Source organism: Poecilia reticulata, linkage group LG1 (assembly GCF_000633615.1).
Source record: "Poecilia reticulata strain Guanapo linkage group LG1, Guppy_female_1.0+MT, whole genome shotgun sequence".
NCBI classification, from domain to species: Eukaryota; Metazoa; Chordata; class Actinopteri; order Cyprinodontiformes; family Poeciliidae; genus Poecilia; species Poecilia reticulata.
In genome coordinates this window covers 21,214,287-21,233,298 of record NC_024331.1, presented here as the reverse complement: position 1 = coordinate 21,233,298, position 19,012 = coordinate 21,214,287, and the positions used below count along the sequence as shown (strand labels likewise).

Here is a 19,012-nt window from a genome sequence, read left to right as displayed (position 1 = left end):
GACTGGATTTGTGCAGTGCTGTTCTAGTCATACTAACCACTCAAAGCCCTTTACACTGACGTATTTTACTTTGCCCAGAGGCACATCAACATGTGACAGGAGGAGGCTGGAATTGACTCTGCAGCTTTCCAGTTGACAGAAAATATTCTACACATTCAGGTCGAGTCAAGTTTACCCCAATGGTAAAAACCCTTTTAGGTTTTGTAAAAAATAAGATAAAAACGACTTAACACCCATGCATTATCAGACTTACCTCAAACCATAAAGCTGTACGGGCAATTTAAAAACTCTGACTTTACTTTAGGGGACACAGATATATCATGATAGATATATTAACGCCTGGTTAATGAGAGCCTCTCAGACAAAATTTCCCAGAAACGTTTGCAACAGTGTCTTATATTTATTACCTGCATTAATCACGGCTATTAATTCCCACACGGATATTTTGTTACTAATGCAAAAAGAAAGATACAATGTTTAAAATCGAACTTATTTTTTTATTAATCTATTGCTTAAAAAAATACACCTACATTCATTTTTCTTCTATTCTGAAACAAATACACCATAAGCTATTTAGTCTTTTTTAAATCTCTTTTCAACACTCCATGATCTACTTTAAATGTCTTGACAGATTCTATCTGCAAAAGACATAGAGCAATATAAATGGGCAATGAAGAAAGAAAACATGTGGAAATGTGAAAAACACTCACAATACCAGATGATGCAGCATTTAATCCAGAGCATTTCAAGAGTTTATTAAGCCTTTCCACTGGATTTGCTTTCCAGGAATTAACCTTGAGTCCAGACAACATCTTTGAATGCTCAGTTTCTGTCTTTTTTTATGTATCACACTGAGCTTTTGTATTATACTTCGTTGTTCGTGTTTTATTCCAGGAGAAAAAAAATCAATACAGTGTATATGTAAAGTATTCACAACGCTTCACTGTCCCCCAAATTATGTTAAGTTGCAGTTTTATTCTAAATTGCATTGCATTAATCTCTTTGTTCTAAATTACACATTACGTTCTTTGACATAAGTATGTAACATAAGTAGACACATAACTGACATTTTCGATTATCTTAGGAAAAATATATTGTGATTAATAGCAAAAGTTTCTGACAGATATTCAAATACTGAATTATTTGAAAAGAAATAAATGCAAAAATTCCGAATTTCAAAGTTGTTCAGTCCACACAAAAACACTCACAAAATTTTAACCTAAAAACCTGACAAATCCAAAAAACACAACACTGCTATTTGGCTTGATTTTGAAATGTTCAAAATGTTACATAGAGCAATTTTCTACAAGATTTGTCAATATTCAAGGTCTAATTCAAATTCAAGTTTTTTTGTGCCCAACCCTTTGTTGATCTTCCAAACCATTCATGTTTCATTATTGCTTCACCTAATTCCTAAAATTTCCACCTACGTACGTACGTACTTGAAATGCTGGGCAGACAGTTTCCTAACAGCTATTGTTTCCCAACTGGCTGATATCCTCCATCTGCATGTGTATAAAAAGCTCTAACGACCAAAACACCATCAGATTTACCTTGACCTGCTCTGGGACAGATTGTGAAGAGACGACTGTAATTACAAATTTCTTTTATTCATTCTGTTTTCTATTTGAATTTTTTTGTCAGACATTGACTCAGTGCCTTAATAATACAGTTATTTTATTTTATWTTTTTTACTTATTGTAATCTTAAAATTATTATTATTTCTTATGTTGGCAGGTAATCAGTGAAACAATGCTGAAGGTCGTATTTGTGCTGGGATGCCTCCTGTGTCTCACTCTGGCTTATTCTGTAAGTGCCATATTTATAAAGACTGAATCAATGTTGTTTTAGTCGATGCAGCCGCCACAGAAAAAAAATTAATGTTTTTTTATTGTCATTTTTAACAGGATGACTCGGCATCCAGCCGGGAGAACCGCTCACTTCGGGGCCCTCATCCTCCTAGGGTAAGTTTATTGTACTAGTTTTACTGGAGTAGATAAGAACTGTTACCAAACCAGAATCTGTTTCCTGAATCTGAATAAACCTGACCTTGATCTGTGTTTCAGGGCCGTGGTCCTCCTCATGGCAAACCAGGCCACCATGGTGTACCTGACGATATCCTTCAGAAGCTTCTTGAGTTTCTGCGCACCAGTACTACCACCACTACTACTGCTGCAACTACCACCGCAGCTGCAACTACCACCGCAGCTGCAACTACCACCGCAGCTGCAACTACCACCGCAGCTGCAACTACTACCACAGTGGCAGCTACAACATAAAGAATCTTCTCTCCCCACTAAATATGGCAAATAACATCTCCTGATTCTTCATGCTGTTTCCTAAATAAAGTACAAGTTGAATGCACATGGTCTCAATGTGTTTGTGAATGAAAAGTGAGTCAATTGGCTTTTTTCAAACCAGGTGAGCACATTTTTATTCAGGACAAATTTCAAGTGGAAGAGACATTACATTTATAACTCAGAACTCAATGAGGTATATGGATAGTGCAGTACATGGAAGTGATGAAAATAAGTAAAACCATTTAGAAATAATTCTGTCTGTAAGTTATCAAGCAATACATTTGAATGCATGGAATTTAGAAAAGAAAACCACATAGAAATCCCAAATCATTTTTATGTTGATATTAATATAAGACTTGTACATATTTGTTTCCAACTACACATTTTTCATCTCTTYCTTCTCACAGTCTGAATTAACAGTGGCTTGAAGAACTTACAACAAAACAGTGACAGAAAAAAGGAACTAGCTTGTGCATTTAAACACAGCTAGCTTTACTCTACTTCAGTTTAATGTGCTGTTTATGTGACATGTGTCCAAATGTATTCAAGTTTTGCTTTATTTCCCAGTATTAAGATAATCCATAAGATAAACCTTATCTCACCATTATGCACTTTTAAAGTTTTGAATGTCTTTTACTTAAAATATGTTTTTAAAACTAGTCAAACAGTGAATGTACTGATTCTCAAAAAGCCAAAACAGTTTAAGAGCTATGGAAGCAATCAAACACGTGGCTGAGGTTTCCGACTGGGTGGCGTAGCAGGAGGAAATTAGGGCTCAGCAGAAAACATGGCAGCATAATGGCTGAACAAACTTTTTTGATGTTTAATATAGAAATTTACTCTGCTGAATATGGATTTGTGGTTCATCTCTAAGCTAAAACGAATCCAAGCTGGAAGCAAGATGGGATTCTGCTCATGATCAGGAGATGTTGCAAATACTGATCTGATGAGGAATAGTCAAGCTATTATTTGAGGTTCAGTCTAAACTAAACCTCAGGTGGAAAGTTCCTCTGGAAAATTCAATTTCCAGCAACMGTGGAATAATTTATCTCAGTATAAATTATGTTGTAGAAAAACAGCCGAGTGGTGAAWAATAGAAATTGTTCCATCATGCTAAGGGAATGCTTTTCTTCACCAGGGACAGGGAAGCAGGTCATCTTTACTTGTAAAATATTTTTGAAAACTGTCTATCGTCTTTATTTCTCTTTACGTGTGTTGGTAAGCTAAATAAAATCACAATAAATTACATTAAGGTAACTGCCTATGGCATAATAACTTTTCAAAAAGTCCAAGGAGTCTAAAAATTTTTCAAGGCACTTTATTTTTTCCATGCTGTTTGTGCTCAGGAATACAATTAAATAACATCAAATAAATGTCTTTTGTCATTTATTGTGTAATTCAAATGTTAACAGAAGCTTTAAAACATACATTTTCTTTAATTTTATGTTAGCAGGTTGTTGAGTTACATCTGAAATCAACTAAAAATAAATATACTTTTAAGGTTTTTATGAAAGTGTCACCAAACCAAAGTTTATTGGTTTATTGTGTTTAAATTCAAGGATGTTTTAAGCAACAATTGAACAGATGGCAGCGTTATGTCTGCAATATTACAATGACAATAAGTTAAAAACTACAAAAGTCACATGTAAATAACTCATTCATAAAGTAGCAAATTAATGGGTTAAAAATGTGTCCAAACTTAGTGAGGATACGTTTTGGTATATTGACTGGATTTGTGCAGTGCTGTTCTAGTCATACTAACCACTCAAAGCCCTTTACACTGACGTATTTTACTTTGCCCAGAGGCACATCAACATGTGGCAGGAGGAGGCTGGAATTGACCCTGCAGCTTTCCAGTTGACAGAAAATATTCTACACATTCAGGTCGAGTCAAGTTTACCCCAATGGCAAAAACCCTTTTAGGTTTTGTAAAAAATAAGATAAAAACCACTTAACACCCATGCATTATCAGACTTACTTCAAACCATAAAGCTGTATGGGCAATTTAAAAATTCTGACTTTACTTTAGGGGACACAGATATATCATGATAGATATATTAACGCCAGGGTAATGAGAGCCTCTCAGACTAAAATTTTCCAGAAACGTTTGCAACAGCGTGTTAGATTTATTACCTGCAATAGAAAAAAAATATAGACTAAGTCCACCATGTGTACATCCATAAACAAGATAATTATAATGTTAGGAAAGAATGGAGCAAGCACTGTTTTCATGGAGCTCTACGCAACAAACACAACTGTTTCGCAATTATGGAGTTGTTATGAAAGAAACGAGCAGCTCCAGATTTTAAAAGAAAAAACAAAGGATTTTCCTCTGATAAAAAAAAAAAAAGTACCAGTTATGCAAACATTAAATGTTCGCACCTGGAACATTTCTTTGAAGACGGATTTTATCTGCCTGTGTTTGTGGACATTCTCACACATCCGCTCAGATACATAACAGGATGAGGACATTTTATCTTATAAAAACCCAACCCAACCCTAAAGCCAAAACTGTGTGCACACCTCTGTTGGTGTTTTTTCCTGAGGCTAACCGCGGCACATCAGAGATGAGGCAACACCTGTGAAGTTGGCGGGTAATGTCGACACAGTAGAGCTGTTTAAAAGCTAATTGGGTTTCTTGAGGCACCCATATCCAGACTGAGTAGATGAGCGTGATCTTTTATTCGTCATTAAGCTTTTTATTCTCGAGCCCGACTGTGATACGGAGACTAAGACAGCATGAAGTCCAGGATGGTGTGTTTTCTGATGATTCTGCTTTGCATCAGTGCCCATGCAACTGTAAGTACAAAACTGTTAAGCGCTGCTTTGTTTACTTGACGTTGTGCAAATTATAGAAAATGTTTCTGTTAAAGTGAAATAATTTATCTCTTTGTGAATTTTGGAGAGGAGCCATGGTAAGCAGAGTTCTAGCAGCGAGTCGGTGAGTGAAGAGGTAATTAATAATAATAATGCAGATAACTTTTTATTTTGATTGTTTTTAGCATTTATCAACTTGCCTAAGTTTCTTTCCTGTTTTTTTTTTTTTTCGTTTGTTTTTGCTTCAGGTGAACACGGTAGACCTGCCTTCACTTATCTGCAGACTGTTTCCGACTCTGTGTTCAACACAGACTACAACAACGACAACAACAAAAACCGCCACAACGACAACAACAAAGGCAGTCACGACTTCAGTCACCCCCCGAGGAGACTCTGGTTAAGCTACAGCCTCTAAAATGAATCCAACACGAGGAATATTTAGCAAGATGGGAAGAGTTTGTTTACTTTGATTTGTAAAATGATCAGTTTAATGGTGTTTTATTCTGGTGAGGCCATTGGGAAAACCAGAATTGAATGGCTGACCTAAAAACGAATGTATTAGTTTGAAATAGCTAAAATTTCTTTGTTGTGCCTCCTTTCCATTTCTATTATATTTTGTTGATTGCACTTAATTTATCTAGCACAGTTTTTGATTGCCTTTCCACATAAAGTCTTGATAACGTTTGTCCATACGGTGAAAAACACCAAATATAAGCAAAGAGTAATGGACGACGTATGTTGGAGACGGGTCCCCACCGATGAGAAGACTCTGACAACACGCCAGTGTAACATCCACTCAGTAAACTCACACAGACAAGCCTGAATGCTGACTGCTTAAGAAAAGGGATGAGTGTAAGCTGCTTGAAGCCAGACTCTGCCAAGTCTGTCGTACTGCGCTGCTGAATCACCCGACCAACACTTTGATTCATTCTTCTGCACTGCTGATTCCTAAGACTTTGACTGAAGTACATTGTGTGTTTTTTCTAATCAATTACTTTGTGTTTGATGTAATTTGATGTGCCTAAACACTGTATTATCAAAAAGCCTGATTTTGAATGTACTTTTTCGCTCTATTTTTTTTTCTGAACTCATATTTTTTTTCCCTAATTATGACTGATCTTCTGTGTGCTGCAGGTGAAGTGTTATGGTTCTAATAAAGTCATATAAAATTAACAAGATATTTGTAAAGATAAAGTTTAGTAATAGTATGTATATGAATCACTATGAACATTAAATGATAAATCAAATGAGAATGCTACATCCTGTGAAATCTCTCGTAGATTTCTCAATGATCTCACTGAATGCAATGAGTTCAAGAAGCTCTATGTTTTCTGCTCTGCTACTTTTGATGATGTGTCGCTAAAAAGTATATTTTGGGGCTCTTCACTTATATAGCACACAGCTGATTCCATTGAAGCCAAGTGTCTAAGGGAGCCACATCAACAGCAAATGGTGTTTTCCAGAGATTCACAGAAACACAAGCAGTTCCTGATCACACACACTCAGTCAGTCACAGTTTCCCCTTTCCAATCACAGCAGAAATGCTAAAACCAAGACACAATGGAAGATCGAAGGAGGAGTCTGACATCGTGCTCATCGACTGTCAGACATGAAAACTTAATTCACCAGATAACTTTCAACTTTGCATAATGTCCAGGACATTATGACTGTTGTATTTTGCCACATGTGTTGCCTATTTGTTTGTTTGTTTATGTCATTTAAATGAAAATGTCACATGTTGACATAAACAAAAGTTTTGAATGAAAAGTATTGTGCGGCCCACCCCTTCTCTAAAAAGTCCATTCACTAAACCATAAGCAGCACACATCAATCAGCCGTCCATACTAAACGCAAAACAGGCAATGTGTATACATAATAATAAGAAGAAAGAAAAAAAATCTTTGTAATGACGCAGCACTATACTGTTTCAATATGCAGCATAGTGCTGTATATTGATTATAGTCATTGTATTTTATTTTTATAAAAAGTAAAAAAATTGATCCACTCTCCTTGGTTTCTTTAGACAGATTTGTTCCATAAAAAATTTTGTTTTTTAAGGGTGATGGGATATTAAAATGGCATTAAATATACACAATTTTTGTGGTTAATGTACAGCGACAATTTAGCTTTTCATCATTTCTACTTCGAAGACATGAATTTAAAACTTTTAATGCTTTTGAGTGCACTTGCAATCACTGTATTGGCTCATCTGCACTTTACAGGAATTTAAAAGTCCATGCGCCTCATAATGAATTTGTAATTGGATTTGGATGAGTCAGCCATAATTCATCCAGCTTAAGCAACTTCAGAAAAGCTAGCTTTTCTCATGCTTTTTTTTGTGCATGTCACACATGTAGCATACATAATTAAGGATAATTACAGCAGTCAGACAGTGACATCAGCCACACCCACAGGTGTCCTGAGAGTCAGGAAGCAACACTGTCTGAACTCTTCACTGGTTGTTTATACATTTCTATAGACGTTACACCATCATAACTGAAAGAAAACTTGCAATTCAGTTCATTCAGGAGAATTTGTGTGGTTTCCAACTCGCTGCTTCATTCACAGGAGATAATTAGGTGGATTTTGAGCTTTTCTTTCTGTGCTGTGATTGGTCATTTCAGATTCTGACAGACACATAAGTGTCTGCTCCTGGCCTTTCACTTTCAGTCAATTTATTTGGCTCCCTGGTGACATTACTCGAACGCTTTCAGTAGCTGAAAGGAAAGAAGAACTGAGAGCAATAGTGGCCTCACTCTGTTCGTAAAAATGTTCATCATATTTCTGCTTTCATGTTTGGCTATAATTGTAACTGCAATACCGGTAAGAAATAATAATGAAAATCATTAAATGCCAGCTTATTATCAAAAGCTTAATTGAACATGCAACTTCTAATTACTTTCTTTAACAGGTTAGTCCAAGTACTCGTCCTCTGCAGCCATCACAGAAGGGAGTCAGTCATGGAAGTCATGATGCCACAGTCAGGAAACCTGAGGCTCAGGTGGACCCGTCTCTTCCTCACAGCTTGGACCAACCACAGCCTGGAAATCCCCAGCAGCCGGATCAACAGGCCAACAACCATCAACAGGCCAACAACCAACATTCATTGCAGCATTACGCATTGTTTCCACAAGGGGGCAGCCCGGTGATGTTCCCCCTTCCTCAGAGTGTCGCTGGATTTCTACCGCCTAACCAGCTCACCCTTCCTCAGCAGCCTCTGGTAAGAAATAAGAACGTTTACGATACAATTTAGACTGAAGACGGTTTCTGATTTTTCTGCCTCATAATTTTAAAACAATAAATCCAAACGGTGTCTGTGTTCTTTCCATTCTTCTAACCAGATTTTTCCATCGTACGGATTCATGCCTGTATTCCCCTCGCCCTATAGCAATCAGCTGGTAAGATATTATTAGCAAACACACAGGTTGTGCCTTCAGCAATATCCCACACATAGTTTAAAGTATTGCATGTGCTCACTATAGATCGGAGTTCAGAAAAAAAATTCCCAGCACAACTTACTTTAACTTGAAAGATTTCCCCTGTGGGTGTCTTGAACAGTTTTCAACAGTTTAATGAAAGTTTTTTTTTTTTTTTCCTCTTTCAAGTGCTCTCAAAGGAAACCATATACAACCTCAAACTCTCTCACAGGAGACAGTGTTGTGCAAATACAGACATCTGTCTCTAAACATAATTACTGGTTGATTTACAGTGCCGAGACAGCAACTAACATTTTAATGCCGCAAGTGCTGATTATTTAACCTCCTAATTCAGAGTAATGTAGCACAATTCAAGTCTTTACAGTGCACAAGTTATGAACACAAATTAAACAGTGCATGCATTTTCTCTCCCGCAAAGTTCTCCCCGTATGGATTCCCGAAGGTTACTGAGTCTCCCCTCCCTCAAGCTCCAATAAATCAGCTCACCAACGGTCCTGTGCTGCCAGCAGAAAATGCTGCCGGGGTGGCGGCACCCTCCGTAGCTACAGCTCAACAAACACAACAACAGGTTCCTTAATTTGACATGACTGATCCCATGGAGTAATAAATATTGACTTTATTGGAAGTTAAAAGTGGAGCTGCATGATCAGACTGTCAAACTCTCTTTCGCAGAATCCCCCAGTCGTGTACATGCTCCAGCAACCCATGGTAGATATGAATTGGTGTTCTTATACTTGGATGATGAAACAGCTTTTGTTGCCTCACAATTGTTTGCCAGATCATTTTTCATCTCACACGAGCTGTCATTGCTTTCTAGAATCCCTCACTTGGAGGTCTCAGCTCAGAGGAACTGGAGGTAAATCAGCCAAGATTTTTGTCTGACTCTCAACATGTGCAAACACTTTGCTTTGGTGAACTTGATGATCCCAAAACTGTTTCCCCTTCCATGTGCCTTATATTATCTATACATTATTCTCTTTTTCAGACAGCAGCAAAACTGAGCCAGCTGGGTATGTTTATGCCCACCATGCTTGCAAACCTTCCCGCTGGAGCAGCAGCAGCTGTTCAGGCGCAGAGTCAGGTCGCCGGAATCATAAACCCAGACCAACGGGCTGCCGGACAAACTGCAAGGACCTCAGCTTCTGGAGCCCGACCATTACAGGGTGCACCTTGCTCTGGATCACAGCTGAATGTTAACAACACGCCCGCCCGTCTGAAGAAAGCAGTGCGTGAAACTCCCGCAGTCCGATCAGCGGATGAATCCAAACTCCGGCCCACACAGAGAAAACTGGCTTAATAAAACCGCAGCAGCTACTAAAACTTACTTATGATGTTTTAAAATATCAACTGCAATAAATAAACGGCTAGCGATTTATCACTAGGGTGTCTTTAGAGTATGCCTAACCATTGTTGGTGTTTGTTGTCTTCAGTGCGGTGTTTTTATATATAATGTTAAATAAAGAAGACAATCAGAGACTGACTCTGTCTTTCAGCGCTGTCCTGTGTGCTACTATGTCATCAATCTGCTTTCATTTAGTTTCAACATTACATCTTTATGTCAGAATTTGATTGGGTGAACACCAATGCCACTTCCACGTGTTGCGAAATTCACAAGAAGTCTTAAAAAATGTTGTTCTTTATACGGAGTCCTTCATTTGCTCTTGTAAATCCATGTGTTTGATTCCTTTTAGAAAAGAAAAGAAAAGAAAAGAAAAGAAAAGAAAAGAGAAGAGAAGAAAAGAAAAAAAAAGATCTTTTTATAACTCCTTCCCTAAATTAGTAGCAAGCTGTTAATACAGATTGTGCCTGGTGCTTGGCAGAAGAGCGGCAGATGGTTTTTAGAGGATTCTCTGTAAAACGGTTTTGTCTGGGTGGAATTAAAAGCCTGGAGCTTTATTAGATAAGTAGTTTTGAGAACTTTTCCTGACTTACTAACAATTTGTCTTGTTAGAACCACAAAACTTCTATTTATTTTCCTGGGATTGTATGTTATTGACCAATGCAAGGTGGACCCTATTTCTGAAGGAGAAAAATAATAAATGGCCTTACTGGACTTTGTGAGATGTCAAATGGTTTGGTTAATGTTTTCTTATGATCTAACTCATCTTTATCAACAACTTTATCGCTGGTGAATTTCTTGTTCTTGTGATGCTTTGTCACTAATGTTTTCTAACAAACCATTGAGGCCAGGTTGCATTTTCATTTGGGTGTCCCAAAGTCAATTGAGGACTATACACCTTTTCAGTTGTTTAGTGCTTTTACACATTAAACAATGTGCAAACCATGTAATGTTTTCATTTTATGTTCCAGTTGTGCTCTACTTGTGTTCGTGCTTCATTTAAAATCTTAGTCGAACACATTAAAGGTTTTGGTTGAAATGAGACAAAGTGACACATTTGTGAAGTACTGTAAATTTAAATGATCAAACTAAATACTACTTGAAACCGGCGGAGCAAATTGCTTCTTGGCTAATGAAAATTGATGTCTCATTTTTGTTCAGCAATCTTTTTCTTATCTTGTGAGCTGAATCTATCATTACACACCTACTTGTGAGTGGATAATAGGGCATTTACCCTCAGTAGGCCTCACCTCAAGTTGGAGGTTAAACCTGTGTGGAATTTCATGATCTTCCTCCATGTCTATTAGTTTGTCCCAGATACTGTGGTCCTTCCTCCCCCCCAGTGTGAAACCAAACAAATTAGCTTAATTGGCAACTCCAAATTTACCGTAGGAGTGAATTTTTCAATGTGTGTGTTGGTTTGTTTTGAAAATCTCTATGGCGACCGAGCAATGGCCCTGTCCGGGATTTCCATAACCTGTTGCCCATTTACTGTCAGTATTGTACTCAGCTCTGAATAATCCAAAACAGTTACAGTGGACAGATGAATGAGACATACATCGATGGGCATGCGCATCATAAATGCATGTCTTATACAGACTTTATTGAGTGTCATATGTATATTGTGGTTGCATAGACTTGAGCCTGTGGATAAATCAGTCTGATAGAAAACACATATTTTCCTAAATAAACCAAGTGTCAAAGGTCATAGGTTCTAATCCCAGCCTAAGCTCTCAGTGCCTGGATTTCTCCTTGTTCTCTCCAAACATGTATGAGTTCTCTCTGGGTCATCTGGTTTTTTTATAATGTTTAACAGACTCAACAATTTATTTACAATGATTTTCTTTTCAATCATTGTACCATTGTCAATATTTTCCATTAGTTTTTGACGAAAAAAATGCAGTGATATTTAAGAAGAATAAAAATGCTTATATATTAGAGTCATATTTTCACACTTTGGACCTGGGGTTACTGGGTTCTTGAACTTCTGTACCTCATAAATTACGCTGCTGAAGGATCATATGTCATAAATGTGTGCTTCAAGCCAAAAATGTGTTAAAGGGGTTTCTCCCAGAGACAGAGCTGTCAGTGATGTGATCATAAAATTAAAACTCTTTGGCTTATGACCAATGCCTGTCAAAAGTTTGCAAGGTCTTTGTTTTGTCAGCAAATAAATAGGAGCAGATCTTCTTCTGCTCATCACACATCCATCTCCAGGAATACTTCTGTACTCACAAGTGGACGGACAGGAAAGGTAAATATCTTAAAATGAAATAGAATTACTGAAGAATTTGTTGCATGATTTCTATAATTTATTCTTTTGAAAGATCTGTATTGAATATACTAGCATGGAATAATCACAAAATAATTGTTTCCACAGCTTAATTCAAAATGAAGCTCATTTTGCTTGCAGCCTGCATCATTGGAATGGCTTTCAGTGCTCCTGTAAGGGAAACTCACATTTCTTCCTCAAATTTGTATCGTATTTTTGAGATTAAACTTTTGCAGTACAAACAACTAAAAGTCCAATTACACAAAGCAGTACCTTGTCTTATAGGAGTGATTTCCGATGTTTTTCTTGCTAATGTCTAAATTACCTTTTTTTTTTTTTTTTTTTTAGCATTTTAGCTCAACTATTTTTGATTTGGATAGTAATGAGCCTGTATAAATGTGTGTATGAATTTCCCACAAAACAGCCTCAGATGTACATGGAGTTTGACCTCCACCATGCCCCTCCTCAGGTAAAAACAACAACAAAAATGTTTTGCAGCGACTGAAGCATAGTTTTTCCTTCCCTTCCAAATGACCCAGTGGTGTAAAGGTTAAAACTGTGCACCTATTCTTCACAGGCGGCCCAAGCAATCCCTGCCGGAGCCCCAGTGGGGTCCCTGGAAGTTGTAAGAACAACATGTTATTATTTCATGCTTTCAACACACATTTATACCCGGCGATTACTCTTTTATGTGATAATTGTGGCTATTTCCAATTTCAGCTGCTCCCAGTTAACAGCCAGAGGCAATATGTTGGAGGACCAGTGAGTGACATTTTAAAGCTGGATATTAACAGATTTGAACTTTGTAGTTAAAATTGTGGGGGAAAAGAAGTCTAAGTAAACAAAAATCTAAGTAAAGGTTTGGCTGTTCTTGCATTGCTGTGGCTTAGCTGCACACATTAACCAATAAATGAATTTTCTCTGGAAGGTCCAAGGATTCATCAAGCAGGAGATCCACAGGGCAGATGGGAAAGACGATGAGATTGTAAGTGCATTTAACAGCTTCCTGACTGAAAGCTGTTGCAGAATGTTTGTCGTCTTACTCGTCTCATTTCATCTCCGTCCGTTTCAGTACTACCCCTTTGGGTTTGACCAGCCAGCTCCAGCTGCAGCTGCCCCTGCTGCCCCTGCTGCCCCTGCTGCTCCCGCTGCCCCTGTTCCTGCTGCCCCTGCTGCTCCTGTAGCAGCAGTTGCTCCTGTTGTTATCGTCGCTGCACCCGTAAGAGCTATTTAACTATTCTATCTGGACATTACATCTGAATGGTTTCATACGTTTCGATAACAGCAGCAGAAGACATATTTAAAGAGACAGAGAGGCGAGCAGGTTCATTCAACTAAATTAATCTTGCTTGGGAAAAAAAAAGAGCCCATTTTTTGCTGAGCTTTCTAGAAGCATTGGCTCATCCTACCTACTGATTGGCTTACGACAAGCCTCTGTGATTTCAGGTTGCCAAACCCAGTGATGATGACGAGGAAGATGACTAAAAAGGTTTGAGTCAGCAGCAGTTGTGCTCGTGTGCAGAAAGAGGTACGATACACACACAACTTAAAAAAGGAAAAGTCAGTTTATACAATGAACTCTTGATGAAACGTTTGTGTCATATGCTTAAATTATTTTCACAGCTGACTTAGTTTGTTTGTTTCTTTTTTTAAGATGATGAAACCAGGAACCAGCTCAGATGAATAGAAACCAGACAACGATGCTGCTCTTTAAAGCTTCTAACTAATTTGGTGCTATGCGTTATGGACATCATTTCAGTCCAGATGGTGCTTTGTTTTCTTTCTCAACAAAACAAACAAATATAATGTGATGAAATGCAAATTGGTGGTTTGCTTTGAAATACGATTGTCCTATTTTTCCAATATTCCTCTTTGTGATCTTTCTATTAGGAAGCTCAGATAATAAATGAAATGAATGCATTAATCAGTGTCCTTGTTTTGTTTTGTCTTCTACACATAACTACATATAGGAAAATAAGAAGGTAATAATATCAGTAAGTTCTTAAATCTTTCGCATAAAAAAAAGGTTTTTGTATGCAACAACCTTGATTTTTCTTTAAGAATTGGCCCGACAGATTGTTTTATATAGTTTGAATAAAACTGAAATTTTGCTTCATGAGATTCATTTTTAGCAAGTCTTTTTTTTCAGACCACAGACATTAAATTGTATCTGGTCAGTATTTACTGTATTTCATAACAGCGCTTTTCTATTTGGAATTTAGAGAACAAAAATGACGTAGAGATATATTTTACATTTTTTGACTAAGCAGGTCTTCTACTTTCGTGGTAAACAGCTTGTCTCTCATAAAACCTTTCACTGTAAATCTTCTTCCACTGTTGTGTCTCATAAACGACACTGCTGATTGATAAAATGTCATAAAAGTGTGTTTCAGGTTAATAAGGAGTAGGAATGTTAGCTGTCAGTGTTGTAACCATAAATAATAAATCTTTGACTTATTTCCAAACAACCGTTACGTGTTAACACTTCTGTTTTATTTATCATGTTATAAGAGGAAGCAGCTACGCAGTCAATCAGATTGTAGACATATGGCACTATTTATGTATTCATCACTTGGATGCTTTACCCCAATCAAGATGTGCCTTTTTAGGACAAAAGTAAAAAATGCAAAGAAATCTCTTTAATGTCAAAGTAAAAACAGAGTTCTACGGAAAAAAAATTACAAATAAAACTGTTGCGTAACGACAAAAGCGTATTCTTGTTTTGCTTCATTTTTCAAAAATACTCCTAGCATTGCATCTTGCCTCTATCTAGAAACCAAATACACGAAACAAATACAACAACACACTAATACAAATTTATGCAACACTATTTAAAGTTTCTGTATAAACTAAAGTGCCTGTCAGGCGCAGCTGGAGCATGTTGTATCAATCACAATTTGCCATGTAAACTGCAGAGGTTTTATCTCGATTCTGATTTCTTCATTAGTAAGTCTGTACCTCATGAGCAACAACTCTGCAACATCTGACTTATAGTAATTCCAAATAGCATGAAATACACTCATTTCTATAAAACTATTAAATCCAACACTCTCTATGGCTGAGAATGAAGGTTGAGGTGAGTGAAGGTGCTTAAGCTACTGACTGTGTAATCAAACTGACTCTGCTATTACTCAGATAGTGGATTGGGCCACTGGTCATTTAGTTAAGCTGTGGGCCAGACACCTGATCAGTACTCCCTCATTGGGTGACTTCACTGCCTTCAGGCTGTAATTAACTGTTTGGTGAAGGGACACCCTATAAAAGCCAAACCTGCTCTCTCTGAGCTACAACACAGTCACTTAGCAACACCTCATCCTCTGAGTTCAACATTTCATCTTCTCTCTCTGGTTTGGTTTCATTGCAGTGGGTGAGTACATGTATACCTGGCTATCAGAAACCAACCATCCTGTGTGACTTTTGTAGATTTTACAACGGTGAATGTTGTGTTTTCAGAGTGAAAATGAAAGCAGTCTTCCTGTGCCTATGTTTGGCTGGCACTGCCTGTGCTGTGCCCGTAAGTTTTAGATTTTATTTTTAAACAGCAAAAACTTTAAAACTACCAGACAAAATGTCCTGCAGTCACTTCTCTAAATGTTTCCGTTTCTGCATTTAGTTTCAGTACTTGTCGCATTACACAGGGTCTAGACCCCGGCCTCTAGCGACACAGGTAAACATGCACACTGTGTGCTGAGTTTGTAAAACTCTTCCTCTACAGTTTCATCTTAAATGCTTGATGAAACTTTAAGAAAAATAAATATCTTGTAAGGTGAATTTTTACCAATAAAAGCTTTTTTTACCCCCAAACTTTCATCCAGATTAAATCGCCTTTCACCGGTGGTTTCCCACAACCTGCAGGCCCAGGAGTTTATAGTGTGGAATTTGTAGGTCCCAATTCTTTAATGTTATGTTTCCATTTAACTGTAAAAATCAAATTATTACATTTTTACTTACAGCATGTATGTGCACTTTGTGTGTTTTACCAAGCTTCCATACATGTTTGGTGCTGGTGCAGCTGGAACAAATCAAGGACAAGTAAGAGTTTTCTCACATACATGTAGATGTGCTCATCTATGACAACAACTGTTTTTACTTTTCACTGATTTTGTTTCAACAGACCTTCCCTCAGTACGGTTTCATCAAGTACTCCATCCCACAGCCTCCTGGCAGACAGAGCGTTGAAGTTGTATGTGCTGATCTGTTACTTTTTATACTATGTGTGGTGTACAGTGCGACTATTAACATTTTTGTGGTTTTGTGGTGTTATATTTGCAGTTCTACCCTTATGACTTCGCTAAGAACCAGGTAAATATTTTTGGGTAACTTAATGAATCCTTACAAACCTAATAATATGTACAGTGCAGGATTCTAAAAGCAGGTTTATTTTGTTTCAGATAATTCAGAACTCTGCTCCTATGCCAAATGGGCCCAGTCTGCAAAATGTAATAACATTTTTTTATTATTTGATTTTCCCTATTACTCTCAAAACACATCATAAACATAAAGTTTATGTGCTTTTTTTTCAGTTACCCCCATTTAGATTTCCTCCTCAAGGAATTCCCCAGCAGCCAATGAATGTGAGAACAGAGTATTAGTAATATACATTCTATAATGTCTCTCCACATTTTGCTTCATGGATATCTGTTTTTGTTTCTTTTTTCTTAGATGCCAGCTTTTGATGTCAACGCACAACCATCACAGGATCCATTGCAGCAACTGCAGCAGGACAAACCTGTGCAAACAAGCCAGGTGACCAAACTATAAATCACTTCACTAATTAACTTTGCACCGTTAACAAATGCTCACAAAAGTTGCACAAATATGCATGAAAAAAATAATTGGATGCTATTTTTCTGTGTTTTCAGGCTCCTGATAAAGTGTGAATGAGTGAACGACGTCAAACACTGATATTTGGTTATAAAACTGAAGAATCATCTTGAAGTAACATTTTAGAAGATTAGCAAACTATGTTGATAACCTCTGTAGATACCTGAGAAGACTTTAAATTATCTTTAATTTTTTAATAACAATAGCTGTTTTAGAATTATTGACTGTGATACGATGTTTCACCCAGCATGCTGCATTTTCACAGTGTCTATGTTCTTTCCTTTTCTTCCCTCACTGCTGTTTTCTTTTTAAAAATAAAAAGTTTGAAGCAAATCCCTGTGAATACTACTCTTTATTTGGAGAGTTCTTTTAAAGGCGTCCTTATTTGCATCTGTGTTTTGGCTTTGAATTTTTTTCCCCACACGTTTTCACATTAAGGGTATGTCATTTTATGTATTTTATGTATTGGGATTTATAAAGAAGTTAGAACCTACAAAGTGTGGCATGCATCTTTATTAGATAAACTTGAGGCAATTACAGCTGCAGTTCTTTGGTGGTATCTGTCTACCAGGTTTACATTTCTAACTAATAAAATCTTAAATCACTGAGTAGACATTATAACACATAATTGATCCAAAATATTCCTTTGTAGTTATATTTTGAAATGTAAAAATGTTGTCCTCCAGGAAAATAAACCTCCACCTCGTTCTGAAGTTCGTCCTTGTATTTGTCTGATACTGTACTGGTCTAATTGAAGTTTTGGGCTGTGACATGACAAACATTTTGAAAAATGAATCTGGTGTGAATACTTTTATTGGATGAATTAGGTTAACATATAATACTTACTTAAAAATGTGTCATTCTCATTCGCTTTTTTTCTATTTAGAGGTTTGAAAACAAAAAAATATATTGCCAAAAATGATTATTACCAAAAACGTTTATTGGAATCTATTGAATAAACAGAAAACAAGTCAAATTTATGATGGGGAAACAAAGGAAATTTATCAAGTCAAAAAATCAACATGTTCTTAAAAGTCTCAAACTATTCTAAACATGGTATGCGCAACACAGCAAAAGCATATTTGACATCTTGTGTGCTGCAGGATATCACGCTTACTATAAACAGCTTCGGTTTAGCAGATTTCCCCACAGTGAAATTTTACTGTCGTGAAAATCGTAACACCACCAAGGGAAAAATCCATCAAATAACTGGCCCCCTGGGGACGAAAGCCTGTTCCAACATGACTTTAAAGCTTAGCTCTTAAAACGCACCAACAAAAGAGACAGGCGCCATCCACTCACACTACTCAGTCTCTTCCTTACATGTTTTCTAAAATCATAAACATCTGTCAGCAGGAAGTGTTAAAAGCTGATTTGAAACACTTTATTATTTACCCAAAGTGGTTCCTCTTCTTTTTAGGGATTTGTTATCGAAACATTAAGTGGCGTTATTGAATGAAACAATAAAAACAGAAAAGCTGAGTGGAAAAATTGGTAATCCAACCCCAGATCTCTCCCCCCCCCAACAAACAAACAGGTAGCATATTCCTGTTAAACATATATATTTACATTATTTCAACTGTGACACTGATAAATATTGTTCAAAATTATAGACACAATGAACAAAAAATGGAAAAAAATATTAGCTTGAGAGATATTAAGCTATTAAGATAATTTAATCCTATTTAGCATCCTAAACGACAAATGTCTTTCTGAATACATGCATCAAAAAAGACAAATAATGATAATTACATACTATTGCCCCTCTGTGGAGCAAAGCAGAGTTTAATTAGGATGGTGAATTACAAGTATTCCTGTTGGAACAGACAATAATGTCTTCTTCACCTCATTAAACTCATAAAATAATCTGAGTGTGGCATCACAGGAACAGAAGGGCTTTGAAGAACTAATGAAGTGATTGTTATCTATCAGAGGAACTCATTATCTCAGCAAATTTCAGTCAAGACTGTCTGGGATGAAGTTTGACAGATTACACAGTAAATCTTAACGTATCTGATTTGAA

The 19,012-nt window shown here is 36.9% G+C and overlaps 3 protein-coding genes and 1 long non-coding RNA gene across 4 annotated transcripts; all 4 read left to right on the top strand.

The window, feature by feature from the left end:
- Positions 1-1,504: 1,504 nt before the first annotated feature.
- Positions 1,505-2,364, top strand: LOC103467504 (spore coat protein SP96-like). Its single transcript, XM_008413943.1, has 4 exons — positions 1,505-1,590; positions 1,738-1,809; positions 1,908-1,964; positions 2,067-2,364. Exons 1-4 carry the CDS (start codon positions 1,510-1,512, stop codon positions 2,277-2,279), a joined length of 423 nt encoding a protein of 140 aa, XP_008412165.1. The 5' UTR covers positions 1,505-1,509; the 3' UTR covers positions 2,280-2,364.
- A 2,514-nt stretch (positions 2,365-4,878) lies between these two features.
- On the top strand, positions 4,879-6,915 carry LOC103467499 (uncharacterized). Its single transcript, XR_534083.2, has 3 exons — positions 4,879-5,099; positions 5,206-5,253; positions 5,366-6,915. It is a non-coding gene; the product is annotated as an uncharacterized LOC103467499 (long non-coding RNA).
- Positions 6,916-7,878: 963 nt separating this feature from the next.
- Positions 7,879-10,034, top strand: ambn (ameloblastin). The gene is made up of 7 exons (XM_008413924.1): positions 7,879-7,940; positions 8,029-8,337; positions 8,459-8,515; positions 8,973-9,122; positions 9,227-9,262; positions 9,372-9,410; positions 9,540-10,034. Exons 1-7 carry the CDS (start codon positions 7,887-7,889, stop codon positions 9,849-9,851), a joined length of 957 nt encoding a protein of 318 aa, XP_008412146.1. The 5' UTR covers positions 7,879-7,886; the 3' UTR covers positions 9,852-10,034.
- Positions 10,035-12,094: 2,060 nt separating this feature from the next.
- On the top strand, positions 12,095-14,089 carry scpp7 (secretory calcium-binding phosphoprotein 7). The gene is made up of 9 exons (XM_008413909.2): positions 12,095-12,147; positions 12,274-12,338; positions 12,590-12,634; positions 12,743-12,790; positions 12,886-12,927; positions 13,094-13,150; positions 13,238-13,384; positions 13,612-13,693; positions 13,820-14,089. Exons 2-8 carry the CDS (start codon positions 12,285-12,287, stop codon positions 13,648-13,650), a joined length of 432 nt encoding a protein of 143 aa, XP_008412131.1. The 5' UTR covers positions 12,095-12,147; positions 12,274-12,284; the 3' UTR covers positions 13,651-13,693; positions 13,820-14,089.
- Positions 14,090-19,012: the final 4,923 nt, after the last annotated feature.

Coding starts and splice junctions, on each gene's coding strand:
- LOC103467504 (XM_008413943.1), top strand. CDS start 1,510: ATGTGTATAAAAAGCTCTAACGACCAAAACACCATCAGATTTACCTTG. Junction 1,810..1,907: donor GTCTCACTCTGGCTTATTCT/GTAAGTGCCATA, acceptor CATTTTTAACAG/GATGACTCGGCATCCAGCCG. Junction 1,965..2,066: donor GGGGCCCTCATCCTCCTAGG/GTAAGTTTATTG, acceptor TCTGTGTTTCAG/GGCCGTGGTCCTCCTCATGG.
- ambn (XM_008413924.1), top strand. CDS start 7,887: ATGTTCATCATATTTCTGCTTTCATGTTTGGCTATAATTGTAACTGCA. Junction 8,516..8,972: donor CGCCCTATAGCAATCAGCTG/GTAAGATATTAT, acceptor TCTCCCGCAAAG/TTCTCCCCGTATGGATTCCC. Junction 9,263..9,371: donor ACATGCTCCAGCAACCCATG/GTAGATATGAAT, acceptor ATTGCTTTCTAG/AATCCCTCACTTGGAGGTCT.
- scpp7 (XM_008413909.2), top strand. CDS start 12,285: ATGAAGCTCATTTTGCTTGCAGCCTGCATCATTGGAATGGCTTTCAGT. Junction 12,339..12,589: donor GAATGGCTTTCAGTGCTCCT/GTAAGGGAAACT, acceptor CCCACAAAACAG/CCTCAGATGTACATGGAGTT. Junction 12,928..13,093: donor GGCAATATGTTGGAGGACCA/GTGAGTGACATT, acceptor TTTCTCTGGAAG/GTCCAAGGATTCATCAAGCA.